A 25433-nucleotide genomic window follows, 5' to 3' on the forward strand; every position below is an offset into this window, starting at 1 on the left:
AATTTATTCCTTCTATCTTACCGTATGCTTATACCACCCTTTAGCCCACTTCTTTCATTTTCCCCCAGGCCCCATCACCCTTCCCGGTCTCTGTTCTCTATCTTTCAATCCCTTACCTCCATGTGATCAGCTTTATTATCTCCCACACGTAAGTGAGGGCATGCAATGTTAATCTTTTTGTGCCTGGCTTATTTCACTTAAGATAATAACCTCCAGTTTCACCATGTTGCTGAGAATGACATGATTTCATTCTTTTTTTTTTAATGACCAAATAGTATTTCATTGTGTATACGTACCAAATTTTCTTTATCCATTTATCCGCTGATGGACACTTAGGTTGATTCCACATATTTTCTATTGTGAACAGTGCTGCAATAGACATGTGAATGCAGGTATCTTTTGGATATATTGTTTGCTTTTCTTTGGGTAGATACCCAGTAGTGGGATTGCTGGATTGAATACTGGTTCTATTTTAAGTTTTTTGAGAAATCTCCATACTGTTCTCCACAGCTGCTGTACTAGTTTACCTTCCCACTAACGGTGTATAAGAGTTCCCTTTTCAGCTGGGCGCGGTGGCTTATGTCTGTAATCCCAACACTTTGGGAGGCCGAGAAGGGCAGATCACAAGGTCAGGAGTTCGAGACCAGCCTGGCCAACATGGAGAAACCCCGTCTCTACTAAAAAAAATACAAAAATTAGCTGGACGTGGTGGCGGGCGCCTGTAGTCCCAGTTACTTGGGAGGCTGAGGCAGGAGAATCACTTGAACCCGGGAGGCGAAGGTTGCAGTGAACTGAGACCGCGCCACTGCTCTCCAGCCTGGGTGACAGAATGAGACTCCATCTCAAAAAAAAAAAAAAAAAAAAAAAAAGAGTTCCCTGAGTTCCCTTTTCTCTGCATCCTTGCTAACATCTATTATTTTTCTTTTTAATAATAGCCAGACAATGCATTTAAAAATAATAAAAACACATTGCTTAAGAATAGGTACAGTTCAAGGTCACTTTCATACAGCAAACCAACCCATCCATATCATATCTGCTAATGTGTACAAAGGAAAGAATATATAAAGACACAAACTATTTCTAGGGGAGTAGAATTTGAGGAGAGACAAGTGAAGGAGACTATTTCTCTTTCTACAGGTCTGTATATTTTACATTGTCAAAATAAATAAATATTACTTCTGTAATTTAAGTAAATCTAGAAATTAAAAATAAAAAATGAATGCAGCTGCCTTATCTGAGCTTCTTGGTTTAAGGGATCCTGGGACAGGGATATCAGCTAAAATTATTAATACACCAGCATGCTAGCAGCAGATAGTAGACACAGTAACCATGATCAATCCAGGAAACACTTCGAGGCCCACAACTGCTACCTCACAGACCATTCCCCAGGGGAAGCCTACGGAGGAACCTAGGTTTAAGAAGAGAAGTTCAGATAAGTGAGTGGAAAAAACAATATTTGTATCAGATTCTTCAAAACTTTGGCACTTTTGTTAACCCTCTTTGAATAATTTCTTTAATCTGCAATCTGTATCACTACATTATCTGATTTTCTGCTAATCACTATATGTTATCGAGGTCTCTCTTTATATTCTCTTTTTAATTTACAAAATAAGAACTCAGGTTTTTTTTTTTTTAAATCCTAGTCAATATCCCTGGATATCTACCAGACACAGCCCAGGTTCCCATCATCCCAGCTGAGCCCAGCACCTGCAGACCTACCCACTGAAAGCACCACATGGGCACGTCAGGTGAGGCCAGCAGAAGAACTGGCCAGTCTATGTACAGAATCATGAGAAACCATAAATTGTTGCTGTTTTCAGCCACTGAGTTTTGGGAAAATTATATGCTGCACAATAGATAACTAATTAATACCATACCCAGGAACATTTCCTTGGTAACTTTTGAGAGAAACTGAGACCAATTTCTTTTGATGTTTTTGTAGCTTGTGACAATTTGATACATATAATAAATCTTGCATAACTTATCATGGGAATCAAACTAGGACAACCAAAGCCATGGTATAATCAGGATCGAATCAGCCATGCTGGGTGATTTCAAAAGCTGTTTTAATAAGTAATGGAAAGAAATCTGGGAAGTCATTTGTCTGGTATACCGTCTTTGGATGAGAACATCTCTAAAATTTTCTGATAGATTGAAAACCTTATTTAAGTCATACTACACTTAAAAGTAAAGGGTTAACATTTAAAAATGTTTTAAAAAATATCCACAGGGAAAATGAAAAACAGAAGAACAGTGTCAACTACCTAATCAAACCTATAGAAGGAGATGACAGAATCTGAGATTAGGAAGAGTCTTTGGGGTCAATGATGCAGAGCTCACTCTAGTGCAGGTGCAAGGTACCCACAGCACCTTGCGAATGGCTTTTCCTCAGTCTTCCCTGAAGACACTATGTTACAAAGCAGCCTATTGTATATTAAGGAGTGCTAATTTTTGAACAATTCTTTATTATAGTCATCAAATTCTAATTCAATATGACCTCCACCAATCGTTTTAATGAGTTTAAAATAAATTTACTGTTTCCTCCACATAACATTTGAGATACTGTCTATATATTTCTTTTGAACCAAAATAACTTTCAACCGTGTTTTCTAAAATTTAATAAATGCTAATGTTCTTATCTGAAAGTTCTCCCCAAGTACTCTACTTTCATTTTAAATATGCCAGGAAATATCCCCAGTACTACAGTTATAATATACTGAAAACTGATTATAATGAGATAATTACTTCATGTCTTCTGCCTTCTGTATTTCCATATCATGATTTTTCAGCTATTGTTCTTCTGTCATTTTTTTATATTTATGTAGTTTGTACTTTCTATACATATATGTACATATATACTCCCTTTTTCCCTAAAATTATAATGACAGTCTAAAAATATGCAGCTATTTATCTCTGTATATTCTGTGCTAAATGCATCATTTAAAAAAATACCCTGAGAAAGCCTCCCTTAAATGCAGAAGCATAAACAAAACAACTGAGAGTTGATATCAATTTTTGGCTTTAACCTAAACCAACATATTTACCTCAATTTTCTTGTCTGGATTATACATTTGAAACGGTTATAAAGGATCAGTATTCACTATCATGCACAGAATATGGATAGTCAATGTCTTTCTTGTCATTTCTGCCAGATTCTGCTCATGATCTGCAACCATTCCATACAATAGGCAATCAGTGGAAATCGTTAATATTACAAGGCAAAACCTTCATCAAATCATACTTATCTTATCGATGACACATAACTATCGAAGATTTTTACTATAATGCTACCTTGAAGATCTTTGTCCCTATGCCAGCTTGCATTGTATAAGTGCTGTTTTTTGGTTATTTGAAAATGCCAAAACATTACAAGGCAAAACCTTCATCAAAACTTACCTATCTTATCTATGACACATAACTATTGAAGATTGATAGGATAATGTTACCTTGCAGATCTTGGTTTGTATAAGTGCATTTGAAAATGCACAATTTCTAAACTAATATTACATAAAGGCTAGAATATATTTTAGTAAAAATCCATCCTTACATTATCCTCATTTATTCATTTATTCATTCGATCACTTATGCACTCATTCACATAGCATAAATTATGTGTTTGTCACTGTTCTATATACATGGGGATTAAGGTAACAAAATACTCTGCACTGAAGATATTACATTCTACCAAGCTCACAGTCTTTTGAATGGGCTAAGAAGTTGCTTTTTTCTTCAGAAAGTTCTTCTGATTAATATATAGTAGCTATTTTAAGTAAATTTTAGACAGAATTTTTTTTTTTTTTTCAGACAGGGTCTCGCTCTGTCACCCAGGCTGGAGTGCAGTGGCGCGGTCTCATCTCACTGCAAGTGCCACCTCCTGGGTTCAAGTGATTGTCTTGCCTCAGCCTCCTGAGTAGGTGGGACTACAGGCACCCACCACCATGCCCTGCTAATTTTTTTTTTTTTTTTTGTATTTTTAGTAGAGACCGTGTTTCATCGTATTAGCCAGGATGGTCTCGATCTCCTGACCTCGTGATCCACCCACCTCTGCCTCCCAAAGTGCTGGAATTACAGGTGTGAGCCACCATGCCCGGCTAGACAGAATTTTTTTTTTAATGAATTGATAACTGTTTTTTTCTACCCACAGAAGTTAATTACTATTAAAATATTTATGTCTTTTTCCTTTTTTCTTTAAAACATATGAACAATACTCAGAAAACTTTTTGGTTTTATTCTATAAATATTTATTCCAGGCAATATTTTAGTTAAGAAAACATCCTTCTATTCCTAAAGAATTTTAACCTCATTATATTTACAATAAGAAATAGATGTAAATTTGTATCAAATAGCATTCAGTTATTGATTGAGTCAATAGTTTTCTTACTTGATCAACATGTATGATGTGCTTACATATAATGGTAAAACTAAAAGAACAGAAGAGAAAGAATAATAAAGGAATAATGATCAAAAGATATTCCACGCAAATATTAATGAAAAGAGAGCTGGGTGGCTACCCTAATATCAAACAAAATAGATTTTAGGACAAAAATTATTATAAGAGGCAAAGAAGGGCATTATATAGTGATAAAAAGGATAATCCATCAAGAAGATATAATAATTGTAAACATATAAACACCTAGCTGCAGAGCCTTAAAATATAGGAAGGAAATATTGACATAATTTAAGGAGTTAGAGGGCCCTATAATAATAGTAGTGGACTTTAAAATCCCCACTTTCGATAATGGAGCAAATAGATGAAGACTAGTAAGGACATGAAGGACTTGAACAACACTATAAACCGGTAAGACCTAACAGATGTATACAGAACATTCCACTTAACAAGAACACACATTCTTCTCAAGTGTGCATGGAACATTCTCTAGGAGAGATCTTATGTTAGGCAACAAAATAATCTCAAAAATTTTAAAGGATTGAAAAAGTATCTTCTCTGTCAACAAAAGAATAAAACTAGAAGTCAAAGGAAAAAGAAAAATGGGAAATTCACAAATATGAGAAAATTAACAAATATACTCATTTATAATGCATGAGACAAAGAAGAAATCACAAGATAAATTAGAAAATACTTTGTGACCAAAAAAATATGAAAACAACATACCGAACCTTACGGTATGCAGTGGAAGCAGTGCTCAGATAGAAATTTATAGCAGTAAATGTCCCCATTAATAAAGAAGAAAGATGTCAAATCAATAACCTAACTTTACACCTTAAGGAAGTAGAAAAAGAAGAGTGAAATAAACCCAAGCTACCAAAAGGATGAAAATAGTAAAGGTTAAAGCAGAGATCAATGAAATAGAATATAGAAAAACAATAGAGAAAATCGGCAAAACCAAAAGTTGTTTCTTTAGAAAGATGAAAAAGTTAACAAATCTTTAGCTAGATTGATTGAAAAAGAAAACTCAAATTATTAAAATTAGAAACAAAAGTGAGACATTACTACAAACTTTAAGAAAATTAAAAAGTATTAGAGAATACTATAAACAACTGTATGCCAAGAAACTGGATGACTTAGAAAATTTCTAGAAACATGCAAACTACCAATATTGACTCAAGAGGAAATAGAATATCAGAATAGACTTATAACAAGTAAAGACTTTCACTCAGTAATAAAGAAATCTCCCAACAAGGACAAGGCCAGAATAAAGTGGCTTCACTGGTAAATTCAACCCAGCATTTAAAGAAGAATTAACACCAAGTTTTATCAATTCTTCCAAAAAAACTGAAGAACAGAGAACACATTCTGATTTATTCTAAGAGGCCAGCATTGCCCCAGTACCAAAGATAAAGACATTACAAGAAAAGAAGATTACAGACCAATATCTTTTATGAATGTAGATGTAAAACCCTCAGTAAAAGACTAACAAACTAAATCCAGCAGCATATTAAAAGGATTATACATCACGACCAGGTATTTATCCTAGGAATTCAAGGGTTACTTAAGAAAATCATAAAATGTAACACATCATATTAATGGAATGATAAGAAAAACTGCAGCTTATCTCAGTTGATTGAGAAAAAGTGCTGGAAAAAAATGCGACACACTTCCATCATAAAAATATCCAACAAACTAGGAACAGAAGAGAACTTTCTCAACATGATAAAAGGTATTTTGGAAAAACTCACAGTTAACACCACACTCCATGACACAAGACTAAAAGTCTTTCCCTTAAGATGGATAATGAGAAAAGGATACCTTCTTGCTTTCATCACTTCTGTTCAACCTTGTATTGGAATTTCTAGCTGAAGCAATTAGGCAAGAAAAGAAAAATAAAAGGCAACCAAATTGGAAAGGAAGAAGTTAAACTATCTCTATATTCAGATGGCATAATCTGATCTTTCGAGAGTCCTAAAGAATTCACAATAAAGTGTTAGAACTAATAAACTAGTTCAGCAAAATTTTGGGAAATAAGATCAAAACACAAAAATCAGTTTTATTTCTACACCCTGGCAATGACAATCTAAAAATGAAAATAAGAAACAATTCCATTTATGATAGCATCTGAAGGAATAAGATCCTGTGGAATAAATTTAACCAAGGACATGCTAGTCTTATACACCAAAAACTACAAAACATTGTTTAAAGAAATTAAAGGGGATCTAAATAAATGAAGACATTACATGCTCGTGAACTGGAAACCTTGTTATGTTCCCAATACTCTCCAAAGCGATCCACAGATTCCAACGCATTTCCTAAGAAAATCCAAATGGCCTCTATGCAGAAATATTTGAAACAACTGACCCTAAAATTCATATAGAACTTCAGGGCACTCAGAGTAGCCTAAACAATCCTGAGAGAGAAAAAGAGAAAAACAAAGTCAGAGGACTCATACTTCCCAATTTCAAAACCTATTACAAAACTACAGTTATCAAAACAGTGTGTGTGGTACTCACAAAAGGATAAACATGTAGCTTAATGGAATGGAATTGAGAGTCTAAAAATAAACCCTCATATTCATGGTTAATTGATTTTCAATGGGGTGACAAGATTATTCAATGAGGAAAGGATAGTATTTTCAAAAAATTGGTACTGAGACAACTGATTATCCACATGGCAAAAAATGGAGTTGGACACCCATCCTCTACTATATACAAAAATTAACTCAACATGGAACAACTACCCACATGTAAGGGCATAAACTATAACTCTTAGAAGAAATTATAGAGATAAGTCATTATGACCTTGGATTTGGCAAGAGTTTCTTAGATATGACGTCAAAAATACAAGCCAAAAAAAAGGAAAATAGATCAATTGAGCTTCATCAAAATTAAAAACTGATGTACATAAAATAACACTATTAATGAAGTAAAAATATAATCCCCCAAATGGAAAAAATACTCATAAATCATATCTCCGATAAGGATCTACTAGCCAGAATACAAAAAACTCTCATAACTCAAGAATAAAAAGTAACAACCCACTTAAAAAATGAGCTAAGTGTATGAATAGATATTTTTCCAAAGAAGATATTCAAATGGCCAAGAAAAACTTGAAAAGATGCTCAAAACTATTAGCCTTTAGGGAAATGCAAATCAAGACAACAATGAGATACCACTTTACATCCAACGGGATGGCTGTAAATTTTTTTTAAAAAGGAAAGGAAAGAAAGGAAAATAACAAGATTTGGTAAATACATGAAGAATTGGAACCCTTGTATATTGCTAGTAAGCATGTGAAATGGTGCAGCTTCTTTGAAAAAAAGTTGGCAGGTCCTCAAAGTTCCACATAGAATTATCATATAACCCAGCAAATCAAGTACACAGTAATATAAATTATTATATTATTTATATTATATAATATCAATTATTATCCAAATAATGAAAATGGTAATAAAAATGCTTGTATATGAATGCTCATAGCAGTATGATTCAAGACAGCTAAAAGATAGAAGCAAACAAAATACCCATCAGCAGATGAATGGATAAACAAAATGTGGTTTAATCACACAACGGAATATTATTCAGCCACAAAAAGGACTGAAGTAGTGTACATACCACCACAATGTAGATAAACCACAAAAACATGCTAAGTAAAGTAAGTCAGAGACAAAATGTCATACATTGTGATTTCACTCATATGATATACAGGAATACCTTGCTTTACTGTACTTCACTTTATAATGCTTTGCGGATAATTTTTTCGTCTTTCTTTTTTTTTTTACAAATTAAACATTTGTGGAGACCCTGCATTGAACAAGTCTATCAGCTTAATTTTTGCAACAGCATGTGCTCATTTTGTGCCTCTGTGTAATATTTTGGTAAGTCTCACAATATTTTAAATTTTTTCCATTATTATTATATCTGTGATGGTGACCAGTGATCAGTGATCTTCGATATTACTATTGTAATTGTTTTCACATGCCAGAAACCACACCCATGTAAGATGGTGAACTTAACCAATAAATGTGTGTGTTCTCTCTACCCCACTGACCAGCCATTCCCTCACCTCTCTCCTTCACCTTGGGCTTCCCTATTCCCTGAAACACAACAATTTTGAAATTAGGCCAATCTAAAACCGTACAGTGGCCTCTAAGTGTTCAAGTGAAAGGAAGAGTTGCAGGTCTCTGCAAAAGATAGAGATGATTAAGCTTAGTGAGGAATGCATGTTGAAAGACATGGTATGCTGAAAGCTAGGCCTCTGGTGCCAAACATTTAGCCAAGTTGTGAATGCGAATGAAAAGTTTTTGAAGAAAATTAGAAGTGCTATTCCAGTAAACACACGAATGATAAGAAAGTGAAGGAAGCTTATTGCTGATATGGAGAAAGTCTGAGTGGTCTGGATAGAAGATCAAATCAGCCACAACATTCCATTAAGCCAAGGTCTAATCCAAAGCAAGGTCCTAACTCTCCTCAATTCCACGAAAGCTGAGGAAGCTGCAGAAGAAAATTTGAAAGCTAGCAGATGTTGGTTCATGAGGTTTAAGGAAATAAGCCATCTCCATAACATAAACTTGTAAGATGAAGTAGCAAGTGCTGATGGAAAAGCCACACCAATCCAGAAGATCTAGCTAAGATAGTTGATGAAGGTGGCTACACTAAAAAACAGATTGTCAATGTAGACAAAACAGTCTCATGCTGGAACAAGATGCCATTTAGGACTTTCATAGCTAGGGAGAAGTCGTCAATGCCTGGCTTCAAGCTTCAAAGGATAGGCTGACTCTCTTATCAGGGGCTAATGCAGCTGGTAACTTTAAATTGAAATCAATGCTTATTCACCATTCCAAAATTCCTGGGGACCTTAAGAATTATGCTATATCTACTCTGTCTGTGCTCTATAAATAAAACAACAAAGCCTAGATGACAGCACATCTGTTTCCAGCACGGTTTACTGATCATTTTAAGCCTGCTCTTGAGACCTACTGCTAAGAAGAAAAGCTTCCTTTCGAAATGTTACTGCTCATTGAAAATGCACCCAGTCACTCCAGAGTGCTGATGGCAATGTACAAGGAGATTAATATTTTTGTGTCTGTTAACACAATATCTATTCTGCAGTCCATGAATCAAGAAGTTATCTGGACTTTCAAGTCTTATTACTTAAGAAATACATTTTATACGGGTATATCTGCCATAGACAGTGATTCCTCTGATGGATCTGGGGGCAAATAACTTGAAAAACTTCATTAAAAAGATTTACCATTCTAGATGCCATTAAGAACATTTGTGATTCATGGGAGGAGATCAAAATATTTATATTAACAGGAGTTTGGAAGAAGCTAATTTCAACCCTCATGGATGACTTTAAGTGTCCAAGACTTCAGTGAAGGAAGTAACTGAATATACGGTGGAAATAGCAAAAGAACTAGAAATAGAAGTGGCATCTGAAGATGTGACTAAATTGCCACCATCTCATGATAGAACTTGAATGGATGAGGAGTTGCTTCTTTTGGCTGAGTGGAAAAAAGTGGTTTCTTGAAACAGAATCTACTCTAGGTGAAGATGTCGTGAACATTGTTAAAATGTTACATCAGCTTAGTTGATAAAGCAGTGACTTAAAATACTGAATCAACTTAAAATATCACATCAACTTAGTTGATAAAGCAGTGACAGGGTATAAGAGGATTGACTCCAATTTTGAAAGAAGTTCTACCCTGTGTACAATGCTACCAAATAGCATCACATATTATGAATAACTTTTTCATGAAAAAAAGAGTCTATTGGCTCCATGAGTCCATTGGCAAACTTCATTGTTGTCTCATTTTAGGAAATTGCCACAGACACCTCAACCTTCAGTAGCCACCACCCTGATCTGTCTGCAGCCATCAACGTCAAGGCAAGGTTCTTCACCAGCAAAATGATTATGACTCATTGAAAGCTCAGATGATTGTTAGAATCTTTGGCAATAAAGTATTTTATTTAAGATATGGTACATTGTTTTCTTATACATAATGTTGTTGCACACTAGACTACAGTAGAGTATAAATATAACTTTTTTATGTGCTGAGAAACAAAGAAAATTGTGTGACTGACATTGTGATATTCACTTTATTGCAGTGGCCTGGAACTGAACCCACAACATCTCCAAGTTTATGCCAGTACCCAGAATAGATACATTCACAGAGACAAAAAGCAGGTTGCCAGGGGCTGGTAGGAGGTGGGAATGTTGAGTCACTACTTACTAGGTACATGATTTCCTTTTGGGATGATGAAAATGTTTTCAAACTAGATAGGGGCTAGGTAGCGTAATATTGTAAATGTACTGAATGCCACTGAATTGTACATTTTAGGATGGTTAATCTTATGTTAACTTTATGTAAAAAAAGTCTTGGCGTGATTTGTTATAAGCCATAGTAACTGGAACATTTCTAAAAAGTTTTTGCCTCTCTTCAGGTATGATTTAAGGATCAGAGTTGTGTTTGTTTGTTTGTGTATTTGTTTCTGTTTGTTTTTCCATGTGACTTTGTTGAGCATAGTGTTTATAAATATTAATTAAGTCAATGCAGTTGGTAGTCTTGTTCAAATGGTCTACATTCTTACTAAATTTTTTCAGTCAATTTATTCTGTTTATATCTTCCTTTAGTTCTATAAATTTTTGCATCATGTATTGAGAACTTTTGTTATTGGATGCATAACCCTTTAGTATTATGATGTCTTCTTAATTAAACAACCTTTTATGATTATGATATGGTCTCTTTATCTCTGGTAATATCCTTTATCTTAAATTTTTATTTGGTGTGATATTACTTTAGCCATATAGGCTTCTTTTTGTTAGAGAGTTTCAAACTGTTTGTATCTGCATATTTTAAGTATGTTTCTTATATTTTAAAAAATCTATACTCTTTATTCAGTCTGACAATATTTGCTTTAATTGGAATGTTTAGTACTTTTATATTTATTATAATTGTGGGCACATCTGTACTTCAACTTACAATATTGGTGTCCAATTTCTATTTTTCCAGTCTGTTCTTTGTTTCTTTCTTACTTTTCTCCTGCCTTTGTTTCGTGAGGATGAATACTTTTTTCACATCCTAATGTGTCTACTAATTTTTAATTTAAGCATTTTGTGCTAGTCCTTAGTGATGATTTAGAGATGAAAAATGCATCTTTAACTCATCACAATCTATGTACAGAGATATTTTACTACTTCAGAAATAATTTGTTTTAACAAGTATTTCCAAAGAATAACCCTAAATCTGTTGTATTCTTATTGTCATATATATTAATTCTACATATGCTATTTTTTTAAAAAAAACATGTATTTTATTATTATTTTTGCTTTAAAAAGCTTGGTAACAGTCTAGTGAAACTAGAGGTTGGTAGTAGATTACCTGAGTAAAAAGGAATATATTCAGACACCAGACCACCAGCAGCACCCTGTGGCTAGAGAGCATCCTATAAAGAACACAGGACCTGCACAATGAGTGGGCCTTTAGGCATTCTCCCCTTAATGATGAAGTGGTCAAATTCAGAACTAATTCTATAATTTACTAATCTCCTAAGGTTTTGAACTTATCATTGGAAGAAAGCAAGAGTAAAAAGAGAGAGAGGTAGGGATCCATGATGAAAAGGGAGACTGAGACTTTATTCATTTCATTTTTTATTTCTTCCTTTATTCATTTTTATCATTTAGCGTTTATTAATTGAAACAGGCACCGTGTTGGATATTACTGGCTATACTGTTGTAAAAAAGACATGCAAATTTTAAACTTGTATATTTTTTAAAATGTTGGGACCTAATTCTATATACCAAACTGATGAAGCAGGACAATTTGGTTACAATCACAATTTCTGAAGAACATTTTAAGTTATTAACACTTCATATAATTCTCACAAGAACTTGGCGTGGTTAATGCAATACTTTTTATGAGTACCACTATGTAAATGAAGCTGCTCACAAAGTTAAATTTAGTTGCTTTCACAAATGACCCAGATGCAGATTCCAGTTAGCACATAGTGGTTTTTCAAACATTTTCAAACAAAGATAAATATTTTCTGCCTACTCCTTTCTCTGTTGAAACTAAAATCAAACATCTCACCCTGTAACAAGCACAAGGAATTGATGTATAAGAAGAACAGCTTGCAAGCTCTCTTTTCTTCCAGGAATAGCTGTGATTTGCTAGAGGCTCCTGAGATTTTTGACATGTTTATACATATGTGGGGATAGCAGAGCACTGGAGAATCCCAGTAGCTACCAAAGCAGTGGGACATTGAGAGAGAAGGGATACTTAGGTGGTATAGCTTGGATATTTGTCCTCTCCAAATCACATGGTAAATTTGATCACCAATATTGGAGGTGGGGCCTGGTGGAAGGTATTTGGGTTATGGGGGTCAATCCCTCATGAATGGCTTGGTGCTGTCCTCATGGTAAGGAGTGACTTCTCACTCTATTAGTTCTTACAAGATCTGATTGTTAAAAAAAGCCTGGCACCTGCCTCCCCTATCTCTTTCTCCTTCCTCTCACCATATGATGCGTGCGCCCCTTCACCTTCTGCCATGAGTGGAAGATTCCTGCGGCTCTCACAAGAAGCAGATGCTAGTGTCATGCTTCTTGTACAGTCTGAAGAACCATAAGCCAAATAAACCTTTTTTCTTTATAAAATACCCAGCCTCAGTCATTCCTTTGTAGTAACATAAAAACAAAGATATTACAGTAGTAGTGAAGAGACTATAGGGACTTCCATCACAAATTAACAAGTAGGACTTCAGGAAAATCCCAGATGAAATTTTTTTTAATTTTATTAAATGTTTTGAATAGAAATCTTCTTTGCTTCTATTCTAAGAGATGTAATTTGCTTTTACATACTTCATTAAATACAGATAGCTACTGCTTTCAATATGATGTAATGCTGCAATTGGCTATGAGAGGCAAGAGACCCGCTCCATGCAGTTTATATTCTTCAAGGAATATTACACTCAAAAAGGTCTAAGTGAATTACACATGTTTGAGAATATAAGTGAGCAAATACACATGTATGAATAAAGATCAATGTAAATGTGGAGTAAAAATGAAACTCACTAAGATTAAAGGCCAGAAATATCAGATGAAAAGTTGGGCTTCAATTAATACCTTTCCTTCATTTTCTTAACAAAATAAACTTACACGCTTTGAATAGCATTTGAATAAGAAACTTTCTTACATGATTTGGAGTCCGGTGATGGTGGAGAAATATTAGACACAGCAAGGTCACTTTTTGATTTTTTAGGCTTCTTTGCATTTAATTGCCAAGGTTTATCATAGCTTCTGAAATCCCTTCTTGTTCCTTTGGATTCTGTTAAAACAAAATATATGTAAAATCGCAACAAAGTGATTTCAAGATTGAGCAAAAGCCAAGTCCATGAAGTCATTAAATATACTTGACAAAACATATAGGTCACCTCATATCAAAAATAATGTACACACGCAAAAGTATTCCTTGTTTAATTTCATATGTAAATGAGACTTTTAAATCTGATATGAATCAGTTTATATATGCATATGATTAAGATTATATCATATAAAACTATGAAATTGGCTGGGCGTGGTGGCTCATGCCTGTAATCCCAGCACTTTGGGAGGCCGACATGGGTGGATCACCTGAGATCAGGAGTTCGAGGCCAACCTGACCAGTATGGTGAAACCCCATTGTCTCCACTAAAAATACAAAAATTAGCCAGGCGTGGTGGTGGGCGCCTGTAATCACATCTACTCAGGAGGCTGAGACAGGAGAATTACTTGAACTTGGGAGGCAGAAGTTGCAGTGAGCCAAGATTGTGCCACTGCACTCCAGCCTGAGTGATAGAGACTCTGTCAAAAAAAAAAAAAAAAAAAAAAAAAAAAAAAAAAAAAAAAAAAAAAAAAGACAAAAACAAAAAACAAAAAATGAAAACCCAGGAAATTAATTTGAAATGTTTTTCAGGCATGGGTCCCCATCACTTAAAATAACATTCTATGAATGTCATGGAATAAAGCATTGTATTCTGCTGTAAATAAAGACAAACATTTCAGTAAATTTCACTCACTTGATGCCACCTTATCTATTATGACATGTAAAATCATTGATATTCATGTAAATCAATTTACCTTCTATTGCAAGAAAGATAAATTTAAATCAACCAACACTGTTACTTTGAAATTCCCCTTAGAAGGTGGTCACTGTCTCGCCCATTCCACAATTAAAGGGTCTTTCAAGAGTTCATCCCTCTTGACTTCTTTTACAAGAATTTCATGTTTTTACACAGAACAATCTTTTTCCTCATCCCCATATCACCTGATAACTCTTTCTTCATCTCATTTATTCCTTCCTCATCTTCCATTCCTCTAATCTATGTGGCATTCTTTAGGGTTTCTTTATGCCTTCTTGTCTTAATTTACAAATTTAAAACCACCCTGGCTTTATGGATGACTCATAAGTCTTTCTCTGGCCACTCACTTATAAATAACTAACATACACCATTACACAGTAATGGATTCCGCAAACTTTCATGGTAAGGTGGTACTTAACTAGCTGTTACCCAATTTGTCCACCTCCAAAATCCCATTAAAGACCAAAAAGGCATGAAAATTCTAAAGCATTAGGAACATAAATATTTGTCCATGGTCTGCTAGAACCCAGGCAGTATTTCCATAGACAAGGTTAAGAGAGGATATAGGCCAGTCAGAAAGACAATGGAAGATTTCTAGGTGTCTACCCCAACCTTGGGGTCATCTCCTTATATTGTTTCACAGTCTTTCAGAATTTGTCTCTCTATATCCATTCTTGGACTATAAATTCTTCTAATGCAACATAGGTAATGCGAGAAAAAAACCTTGGTCATAAAATACAGCATCTCATTATATAAAGGAATATTAAAAGGAGCCAGAGAGGAATGAAATGAATGTTGTGGTTTTCTTTATTCTCTACTTCTAGCAAGAAAAAATCCATATTAATTGAAATAATTTAGCAATGATACTTTTATCCAGTTCATTGAAAAGAGATAAGAGACAGTAAGTCATACATCAATTTTGCAGAAACTTAAAGGATTCAACTAATATTGAAAATTTTAATAGCAACCATGATTTCACCTCTCTAAAATTTTGAAAAGAATCCAAATAGTTCCAAGCTATATGGAGAGAGAACAAAGAAGAGTCCATCTACACTATTTGTTGATAAATCTAGAACTAGATAGAACATTCCTCATTGAAGTTTGAATAAAAAGAGAAAATATTAAGAATCATTGTAATCATAGTTTTAAAAAATACTTATAATGGAAAGCTATTAAATGTTGGAATGTGACTGTGACTGTTTTGTCTTCTCAACAAAAATAAAAGAAGGTGGACTCAATGAAGCAAAAAGAAATTAGAGAGGAGATAAGCTAACCAGCCTATGAATAAAAATGTAACTGTGTACAGAAATAATAAAAAGAAGATGAGATAAAGAAGTAGCAACAGGAAACTAAAATGCAATACCAACATTTAAATTTGTGTTCAAAGCCAGAAAGAGAAAACTGATAGTGCAGAAAATTGAATCAGTGACACAGAGAAAACACTTTGCTTGATACATCTCTCTAAAAGAGAGTCAACAAAGAAAAGCAAATACAATGCCAAATGAAACAAGAAAAACAGAGAACAGTAAATAAGACTCAACTTATACATAATAGATTTTCCTGAAAAATCATAGTTGACACTCCAGTAAAATTTTGAATATCAGAAGTAAAAAAAAATCATGAGTATTCAAGAAACATAATTTCTTTTATTCCCACAAAGGAATAAAAATAAGGCTGTTTTCAAGATTCTCCTCCACAATATTAAATGACAGACTTTTAAGGAGAAAATGTTGTGCCCCAAGTTGCTAAATATATTTAAAGGCAACAAGAGGATATCTTCAGATATTTCTGAAAAGTATGATACCCATGTACTTTAAATATTGAGACATTTTCTGGCTAACTAAAAGATGCACCAGGCTGGGTGTGGAGGCTCACGCCTGTAATCCCAGCACTTTGGGAGGCCGAGGTGGGCAGATCATGAGGTCAGGAGATCGAGACCATCCTGACCAACATGGTGAAACCCCGTCTCTACTAAAAATACAAAAAAAAAGTTAGCTGGGCATGGTGGCGTGTGCGTGTAGTCCCAGCTACTCGGGTGGCTGAGGCAAGAGAATCGCTTGAACCCAGGAGGCAGAGGTTGCAGTGAGCCGAGATCATGCCACTGCACTCCAGCCTGGTGACAGAGCGAGACTCCTTCTCAAAAACAAAAACAAAAAAAAGATTCACCAAAATCAATAATTCAAAATTACAGTCAGGGTTTAAACTGGCATTATTTACCATCATTCAATTATAAACTCTTTAGTTGCATTAGTATCCAAAAATCCATCTCTGCTTTCCTCTTCCTTCCTGCCATACTTTCCTTCTAAAATTTTTCCTCTTCCTCTGGTCCATACCTTCCACATAAACACTCTTCCATCCTCAAATGTCCCATTTCATGTCTTAGCACAGCCCCCATTCTTTCCACAATAGCATTCCCTCCTCTGCAGCTTCCTGGGATGGTGGATGCTCTTGCCCCATGTCCCATGCTCCACCAACCACAGGCTGTGGAAGCAGGGCTGGATCTCCTGGTTCAGTGATACTTCTATGATAGAAGCCTCAACAGTAAAGTCAAAGAGTCTGCTCACTTATGGGAAATGTCCCTTAGCTATACTACTCATTTCTCTTCATTATCACTCATCACCATCCTTTTGGCCTCTGATTAATCTCACAGCCTTACTTCAGACAGTGGCACAGTCTTTTCCTGTCTCTTGTCCTTTCAACAACTTGAAAGAAACTATAGTGACCTCTATTCTTAGACAAACCATGCATTAAGCTTCATACTTCCTTGCCCTGCTCAACTCTGAAGAGCTTCGCTTCCCTGATATTTCTGCTACCCGCAAACTAAAGCTGCCCACATGACTTTCTCATTATATGGAATCATTCCACATCAAACATCTTGATCTCAAATATCACAGTCTCTCAGCACAGCTTGTATCCTTCTGCATTGCTCATATTTTCACTATATTGATCTCCTGAAAGTTTTGATTGGCTTTCTCTGTCTGAACCTCTCCCTCCACTTGCTCTCTACTTCTCAGACAGCCTGATCACCTGCAGTTTGCTCACAAATACCCTCAACTGCTTCTGCAAAACTGTTCTCCCACCCTTGCTGTAGTAACACAGCCACAATTCTCACAGTCCCTCAAACTGTTTTCTCTCTTCCTTCCCAGAACTTCTGGGCACTGCTAGAGTAAATTAACAATCTTACTCATAGTTTCCATGATTCATTAATAATTAATTCATGTCCTCGACTTTCGTTAGGCCCCAGAACTGCTGGGGCAATCTTTTTTAAAATTTTCCTTTGCCAACTCTTTTTTCCTTTCTCTTGGTGACTTTCCATAATTGGTGCCCTTACTTCAGTCTTCCCTATCTGACCCCCACAACCACTTGTCTTGGCAAATAGACAAAACTTAGGGCACCTGAAATCATCTCATGCTTGCCTTCTTCCAGTCCATCCCATACTCTAACTATAAACTTTACCCACATCTTCCTTTATTCTTTCACTCTTATTATTATCTGTATAATATTGAAGGTCACATCTGGGACTCCTGCTTTGACCCATCCCCAAAGCTTTAGACTCACATCCAATAGCCTGCTGGAATTATCCACTAAAGTGAGCCACGAGAAACTAAAATTCTTCAATAGGTACTAAGAGAACTGATAGAATAACATCGTAGTTCTTAATCATGATCTCTTTCCCATGGTGTTTTGTCCCACATTATCCCTACCCCTCCAATGCAGACAGGACTTTTAACTTGCTTTGAAACAGTAGAATATAGCAAAGGTGACGAGGTGTCAGTGTTATGATTACATTCTAGTATATAAGATCCATCTTAGTAGATTGGAATGAGAGAAATGCCCTTGTTGACTTTAAAGAAGTGAGTTGCCGGCAGGGCGTGGTGATTCACAACTGTAATCCCAGCACTTTGGGAGGCTGAAGCAGGAGGATCACTTGAGCCCAGGTTATAGTGAACTATGATCATGCCACTGCACTACAGCCTGGACAATAGAGCAAGACCCCGACTCCATTTTAAAGAAGAAGAAAGAAGGAAGAAGGAAGATGAAGAAGGAGGAGGAGGAGGAGGAGGAGAATAAGAAGAAGAGGAAAAAGAACAGGAGGAAGAATTAGTAAGCTGCCGCGATGTGACAGACATGTGGCAGGGACTCTGGGTTGCACCTAGGAGATGAGAGTAGCTCCTGGCTGAAAGTCAGTCAGAAAATAGGGACCTCAGCCCTATAGCTGCAGAAAATTAGTTCTGCCAACAACCCAAATGAGCTTGGAAGCAGATTCTTTCCTAGTCCAGCCTCCAGATGAGAATGTAACCCAGCCAACACCTTGATTTGCAGTCTTGTGAGACTGAGCAGAGGACTCAGCTAAACCGTGCACAGACTTCTGACACATAAACACTGAGGTACTTAATGTGTGCGATTTAAAATGCAGAGTTGGCCGGGCATGGTGGCTCATGCCTGTAATCCCAGCACTTCGGGAGGCCAAGGCAGGCAGATCACAAGGTCAGGAGATTGAGACCATCCTGCCTAACACAGTGAAACCCCGTCTCTACTAAAAATACAAAAAACTAGCTGGGTGTGGTGGCAGGCACCTGTAGTCCCAGCTACTCGGGAGGCTGAGGCAGGAGAATGGCGTAAACCCAGGAGGCAGAGCTTGCAGTGAGCCGAGATCGGGCCACTGCACTCCAGCCTGGGTGATAGAGCAAGACTCCATCTCAAAAACAAAAAAAAAAATGCAGAGTTTAATATACTCCTATCTCTCCAGATACTGATTTATAAAATATGGACTCACATGAGCTACAGTAAATTCATAGATGTTCATCTGATCTGCGTTTATGTGGTGGGTACCATCTTAGTACCTGCAAACCTAAGCCCCTGCCTACCTACCCATTCTACTTAGAATCTAAACCTAAGAAAGTTAGGGCCAAGAAAAAGTAAGAGTTTCTTCTTTTTTAGGCCAAAAGTTCATATTCTAACTTCCTATATGATGCAAATAACTTTTGTATGGATAAATGACATCATAGATGTCCACATTCTTCAGCGTATACCCTACTCTCTACCCACTTTAGTGTAGCTTAGAGACCTGGTATCAAGAAGGCATTCATATGAGATATAGCCAAAGAAGACCAAAATCCTTTCATGGGATCCCATAAAGCATGAAGAGGCGGAGAGAGGTGATAACGCCATCCAAGGAAGGTCATTTGGAGTACAGTCGGATTTCTACGGGAATCAGACAAGAAGTTGGTTACCCAAGCAATGGGCATGAGGGGATTTGGATTTGAAAGTAAATGTCAAACTAACAGACCAATGTGTAAACACATTTTATGAACAAAGATTTAGGTCAAGTCTACCTAATTCTCTCACCAGTATTTACTGTGGAGATGAGGCTATCATACACTCAGAAGACTAGTTCCCTGATGTAAAGAGTCAATGAATCTTCCCGAGGTTTACTACACAGGATAAAATTGGGGCATGGAGAAATAAAGAACAATCATCAATTCAGGCAACAAGAAAAGTAATCCTGTATAACTCTACTATTATCTTTCTATATAGATAAGCTATAAGTATTTAATTCAAATTATTCATTAAAAAATAAGTTTAGGATAACTAGTTCGAATTTACACAGGATAAAATCTTTTGATGCAAATCTGAATCTTATCTGTATTAAAATGGAATATGCTGATTCTTATATTTTGAGACATAATACATTACAATATATTCAAATTGAATAATTTATGACAAATTTTAGCATCTAGGTAAGGTCAGAGATGAACACATGAAATCTTTGGTAACTATCCATCTAGATTTATCTTATTAGAATCAAAACGGGTTCTGAAATTTTGACATTAAATGAATCCCAAATTAACTGTATATATATTCTTCATTTACCTGATTTTTCACTTTCTGCCCATAGAGCTGCAGATCCAGACAAAGTTCTTTGAAGTTGTCCACAGTTCCCTTGTTTAGACTGAAGATGGTCAATGAGAAATGGGATTGGCTGGTCAGGTGTCTCAGTTATTAACTTGGTCATTAATTCCTGAAGGCAGAATAGAGCGCACAATTTAATTAATGATAACAGCGACAGTAATAGCAAGCACTTACTTAGCATTTAATATCGTTAGGCACTGGTCTAACTGCTTTATATACAGCAACTAACTTCACGCTTATAACAATCTTTTCAGACAGCTACAAGTTACTGCCCTCATTCTGAGGGAACAATAGCAGAGAAGTAAATTGTTTATGTTACACAGCTAATGTGTGGCAAAATCAAGATATATTTAGTTTTTATTTTGTATTATACTTAGCCAACAACATACTAAAAGTTTAATCTAAATTCCTTTAAAATTACAGCTTAAGAATTTTAAACTTCAGTTTGCTATTTTGAGAGATATCATTATAAACTAAACTTTTGCTAAACTTCACCATCTACCTTATATCAATGTCATTTTTTTCTTCTTAATGGTATAAAAATAACAAAAATTAAGAAAATTTTCTTGGAATTAAAGAAACAAGTAATAAGTCACAGACTTACAGAAACCAAAAAGTGTCTTAAAGTCGTCTCCAAGAAATACAGAATTTTCTTTTGGTAAAAATGCCTGTTACGTGTCCTTCCTTTTTCCTTCCTTCTGCTCTTTTTTGAGTTAAGCAACGGTGAGTTCTCTACCTGCAAAGCAGGCTGTTCCATTTTGGACAGTTCTAATGATATTTTAAATTGGGCTGAAATCTGCCCAAGGGTAATATCTACATATTTTTTTTCCAGTCAGGAACAGCAAAGAGCAATCCCCAATTTGTAGTCCATTAGAATCCCTAGGTTTTTCGAATATGAACAGCTGTCAAGCCACGTGGACATCATTTTGTGCTGTGTAATTGGGTTTGTGAACTTGTGTGCACCATTTGTATTCATATCAGTCACATTTCATCTTATTGGTTTTAGCCTAGAATTCTAGTCTGTTCATTGCTGTTTTAAGCTAGGATTCTGTGAGAGGCAGTGTTCTAGTGCTCAAAAAACCAGACATTAAGAGAGCTAACAAAAGTGTTACTGGAAATTCCCCATTGCGTCTTTTTTTGTTGGTGGTGGTCTGTTTCCTTTGTCTTGAATGATGTTCTCTCGTGGTCAGATGGCTGGTTTGTCATCCTTCGGTCTCCAATGATACCTCTACGAGAGGTTACCCTAACCAATCTTCAGAAGTCTTTATTATTTTATCATTTTATCTTCTTCACAGCATTTAGCACTCTCTAGAATAATTTTGTTTAATATTTGCTCACCTGTTTCTTATCTCTCTCCTCCCCCACCCCTACTGTAGCACTTGGAAAAAGACTTGCTTAGTTTGATATCAATTTTCTCTGTAGGGCCTAGAACTCTGCCTAGCTCATAGCTGGTGCTGAATCAATACCTATTGAATGTATGAATCAATGAATCAATCAACCAATCAATGTTTGCTTTATTGACTACAGGCAGATATTAGTAACTAGAATCCCTTATTGTACCAATAAACAACAATTAAACCTTTTATAGCCCAGCAAAATATAGTGCTCAGACATGCTATATAAGAAACTGCTGTCCAGATTATCTAAGGGATATTTATTTACATGTTTACGTCTAGGAAAACATGGCTTTACCTGGGCAGAGGCTAAATGGATTTTGCAGATAACAAGATCCCAAGTGGATCATAGAGTCACGGATTAAATATTTCTGCATATTTAAAAAATGCGTAGATTGAACACAGAGTTAGAAGTAAAAGGAGCAAAGGATTTTTACCATAAATACATTATGATGCAAGATATTTATTAGACAAGTGTAATGCTTTTTATATTCTGAAAAACAAGTAAGCCAACAATCAGTTGTCACAGGTATTATTCATTTCTGCTATTTAATATTTCAATTATAGTTATAAATTAAAAAGGCCATTCTGCTACTGTTGTGAAGTTAATTGTAAAATAATGTAGAGTTCAATTAAATCCTAATTATACATCTGTGGAATGCAATCTAAAACATTTTGGATTTTACCTCTATTATGTATTATGTTTTATTTGAACTAATTTTACATTATAAAGAGTTGCAGAAAACAGAAACAAAAATAAATAGAAGGTACAACTGGATTGCTCTTGTCACAGAATGTCTGGATACTCAGATAAAGCAAAATTAAGTCAGGTAATGGAACTTTAAAGCCACAGCCATTTCTATCCTGACACCTCTGAAAATCTCATGGTTTTTGTTTTGTTTTTGAATTTACCTTTCAAAGTAGATGGAAAGTTTCCAGATTTCTTTTTTTAATAAACTGAAGCGTTCCTACATTTTTCTTTAGAAGAGGGATTATACAGTCATAATAAACCAAGTAATTACTATTAAGTTTTAAAAATAGTATTAGTCTATTAACTATTTTCGATACATTTGTATTGTATTAATGAATATATGAGATTAAAGACACAGGACAAGTTCAGTCATGAGCGAAATGATCATAGTTGATGTTTGCAGTAGGGTACGTTGGGTATCTTGGTTGGACAAGAGTCTAGTTTTAAATGATTGTATTTGCAGGAGTAATTACCCTGCTTCTCAATTAATCCATGTATCTGCTGGACTTGAATGATTCTGAGGACTTGAACTTGACAGAAACCCCTTTCCCAGACATGAAAATTTAAACCCTTAGATTTGCCAATCACGGCAATAAAAAGATCGATTTCTTTCCACCACTAGAAATTAGAGCCACAGAGGTAGACCTGAGGGACCGATAGATTTGGAAAGGTGAGAATCAAGTTGCACAGCTAGTATGTTAATTTGGAGTAGAAATCAATTGCAGAAAGTTTTACAGGAATCATTCACTGTAGGAAAAAAGTATTCTAGAGCATCAAGCCAGTTTCAGGTACATAAGCTGAGCACCAGTAGGAAATGGCACTTCCAGGGAGAGAGAAGAGCCTCACCTTCGATTCTTACCATCAGTGCAAGAGTTGTGACATGAGATTCCTTGGGAGAATAGGAATTTTTCAGGCTGTGGGTGTATGTAAATTAATAGAACAATGAAGTGGTAAGAGCACTCCTGCTCTGAAACAAAATGTTTGTGGACATTTTAGACTAAGTACTCAGGGATTGATAAAATGTAGGTGTTAATTTTAATATGATACTCTGTGCACTCACAGGCTAGTTAAACGGGGACATACAAGTTGCAAACAAAATATATTAGCAGCTGTCACCAACAGGAGATTTAGTTCATACTTATATCAATAAAATTAATATAAACCACACGCAGTTGAAGATACAGGAAACTAGTGATTAGACACTCAGGCTTTGAAATCTGATAGCCACTATTTTTCTTTTCTTTTTTTTGAGAGGGAGTCTCACTCTGTCACCCAGGCTATGGACAGAGTGCAGTGGCACAGTCTCAGCTCACTGCAACTTCTGCCTCCTGGGTTCAAGCAATTCTTCCACCTCAGCCTCCCAAGTACCTGGGACTACAGGTGTGCACCACCATACACGACTAATTTTTGTATTTTTTGGTAGAGACAGGGTTTTTCCATGTTGGCCATGCTGGTCTCAAACTTCTGACCTCAAGTTATCCACCTGCCTTGGCCTACAAAAGTGCTGTGATTATAGGCATGAGCCACCATGCCCAGCCTAATAGCCACTATTTGAATCCTTCATCTCCTACTTTAACATTCATATTCCATCTATTAGATGTGAAAAACAATAGTAGCTACACCATACAGTTGCCATGGAGATTAAATAAGATAACGACTGCAAAGCACTCATTAAGTGCTTGAGCTATATGTAGCCTACTGTGATGGACTAACACCTCTTTCTAAGGCTGGGAATGAATTCTCAGAATCTCCGTATGATCTGAGTTAGAGTTTCCCAGTGAAAGAAATGTGTAGGAGATTCAGAAAGCAGAGTGAAGCACACAAAAAATTAATCTTCGGAGTTGAATGCAGGCAGATGTGAGAACAGATGAGAGATTCACAGCAGCTTCCCAGCAAGCTTGTGGAAACCTCCACTGCTGACTGAGAGTTCCACAAAGACACCGAAGAATTGCCGCAGCTTCCAGGCAAGCATCTGAGAGCCACATGCTTCCCTGCTGCAGGCTGGTATATTCAGGGTCAGCTCCTCTGACCGTTGGTGATACCCCCTCAAACTTCAGCAGCATTTCCATATCTTCTGTGGCCCAACCTTCTAACTCTATATCATAAAGGCATTTTTAATAAACCCTATTTAGCGCAGGTACATAGAATGGTTTCCGTTTTCTTGACTTAACTCTTAGTGATATACTCCCAAAAAGTCTTAGCCAATATGTTTATTTTCACTATTGTTTTTCTACATTTATATATCATATATTTTATATATTTATATTATATATGTATATTTATTATTACTACTATTATTACAATATTTATCAATATACACTTGTAATATTACATATGAATAATACATATTTTATTGGATTTATATTTTCTGATAATAAAATGAATCAATGTTCTTTTTTTTTTTTTGAGATGGAGTCTCGCTCTGTCGCCCAGGCTGGAGTGCAATAGCGCTATCTCAGCTCACTGCAAACCTCCGCCTCCTGGGTTCAAGTGATTCTCTTGCCTCAGCCTCCTGAGTAGCTGGGATTACAGGCACGTGCCACCATGCCCAGCTAATTTTTGTTTGTATTTTTAGTAGAGATGGGGTTTCACCATGTTGGTCAGGTTGATCTTGAACTCCTGACCTTGTGATCTGCCCACCTCGGCCTCCCAGAGTGCTGGGATTACAGGCATGAGCCACTGCGCCCGGCCTCAATGTTCTCTTAATATTGTTTTTTATCAACTAGAATCTTTAACTTCATGAGTATAAAACATAGTGAGACAACTCCCTGCACTAATACCTGTTTCCTTTATTGTTAATTATAATTTTGTTGCTGGAACAAATACTTTTATTTTAAAATTATAAATGCATACAATTACAGCAC

At 35.8% G+C, this 25433-nt stretch overlaps 1 protein-coding gene across 5 annotated transcripts in view; it reads right to left on the reverse strand.

The window, feature by feature from the left end:
* C16H8orf34 (chromosome 16 C8orf34 homolog) overlaps nucleotides 1-25433 on the reverse strand; it is a 454294-nt gene that overhangs the window by 357126 nt on the left and 71735 nt on the right. For all 5 annotated transcript variants that reach the window (XM_030795298.1, XM_030795297.1, XM_030795295.1 and 2 more), the window contains exons 2-3: nucleotides 20386-20533; nucleotides 13587-13718 (exon numbers count right to left, since the gene is read on the reverse strand). In XM_030795298.1, the coding sequence (XP_030651158.1) occupies nucleotides 13587-13718; nucleotides 20386-20533 (280 nt within the window). The remainder of the gene's footprint in view (nucleotides 1-13586; nucleotides 13719-20385; nucleotides 20534-25433) is intronic.

Source organism: Nomascus leucogenys, chromosome 16 (assembly GCF_006542625.1).
Source record: "Nomascus leucogenys isolate Asia chromosome 16, Asia_NLE_v1, whole genome shotgun sequence".
Taxonomy (NCBI): domain Eukaryota; kingdom Metazoa; phylum Chordata; class Mammalia; order Primates; family Hylobatidae; genus Nomascus; species Nomascus leucogenys.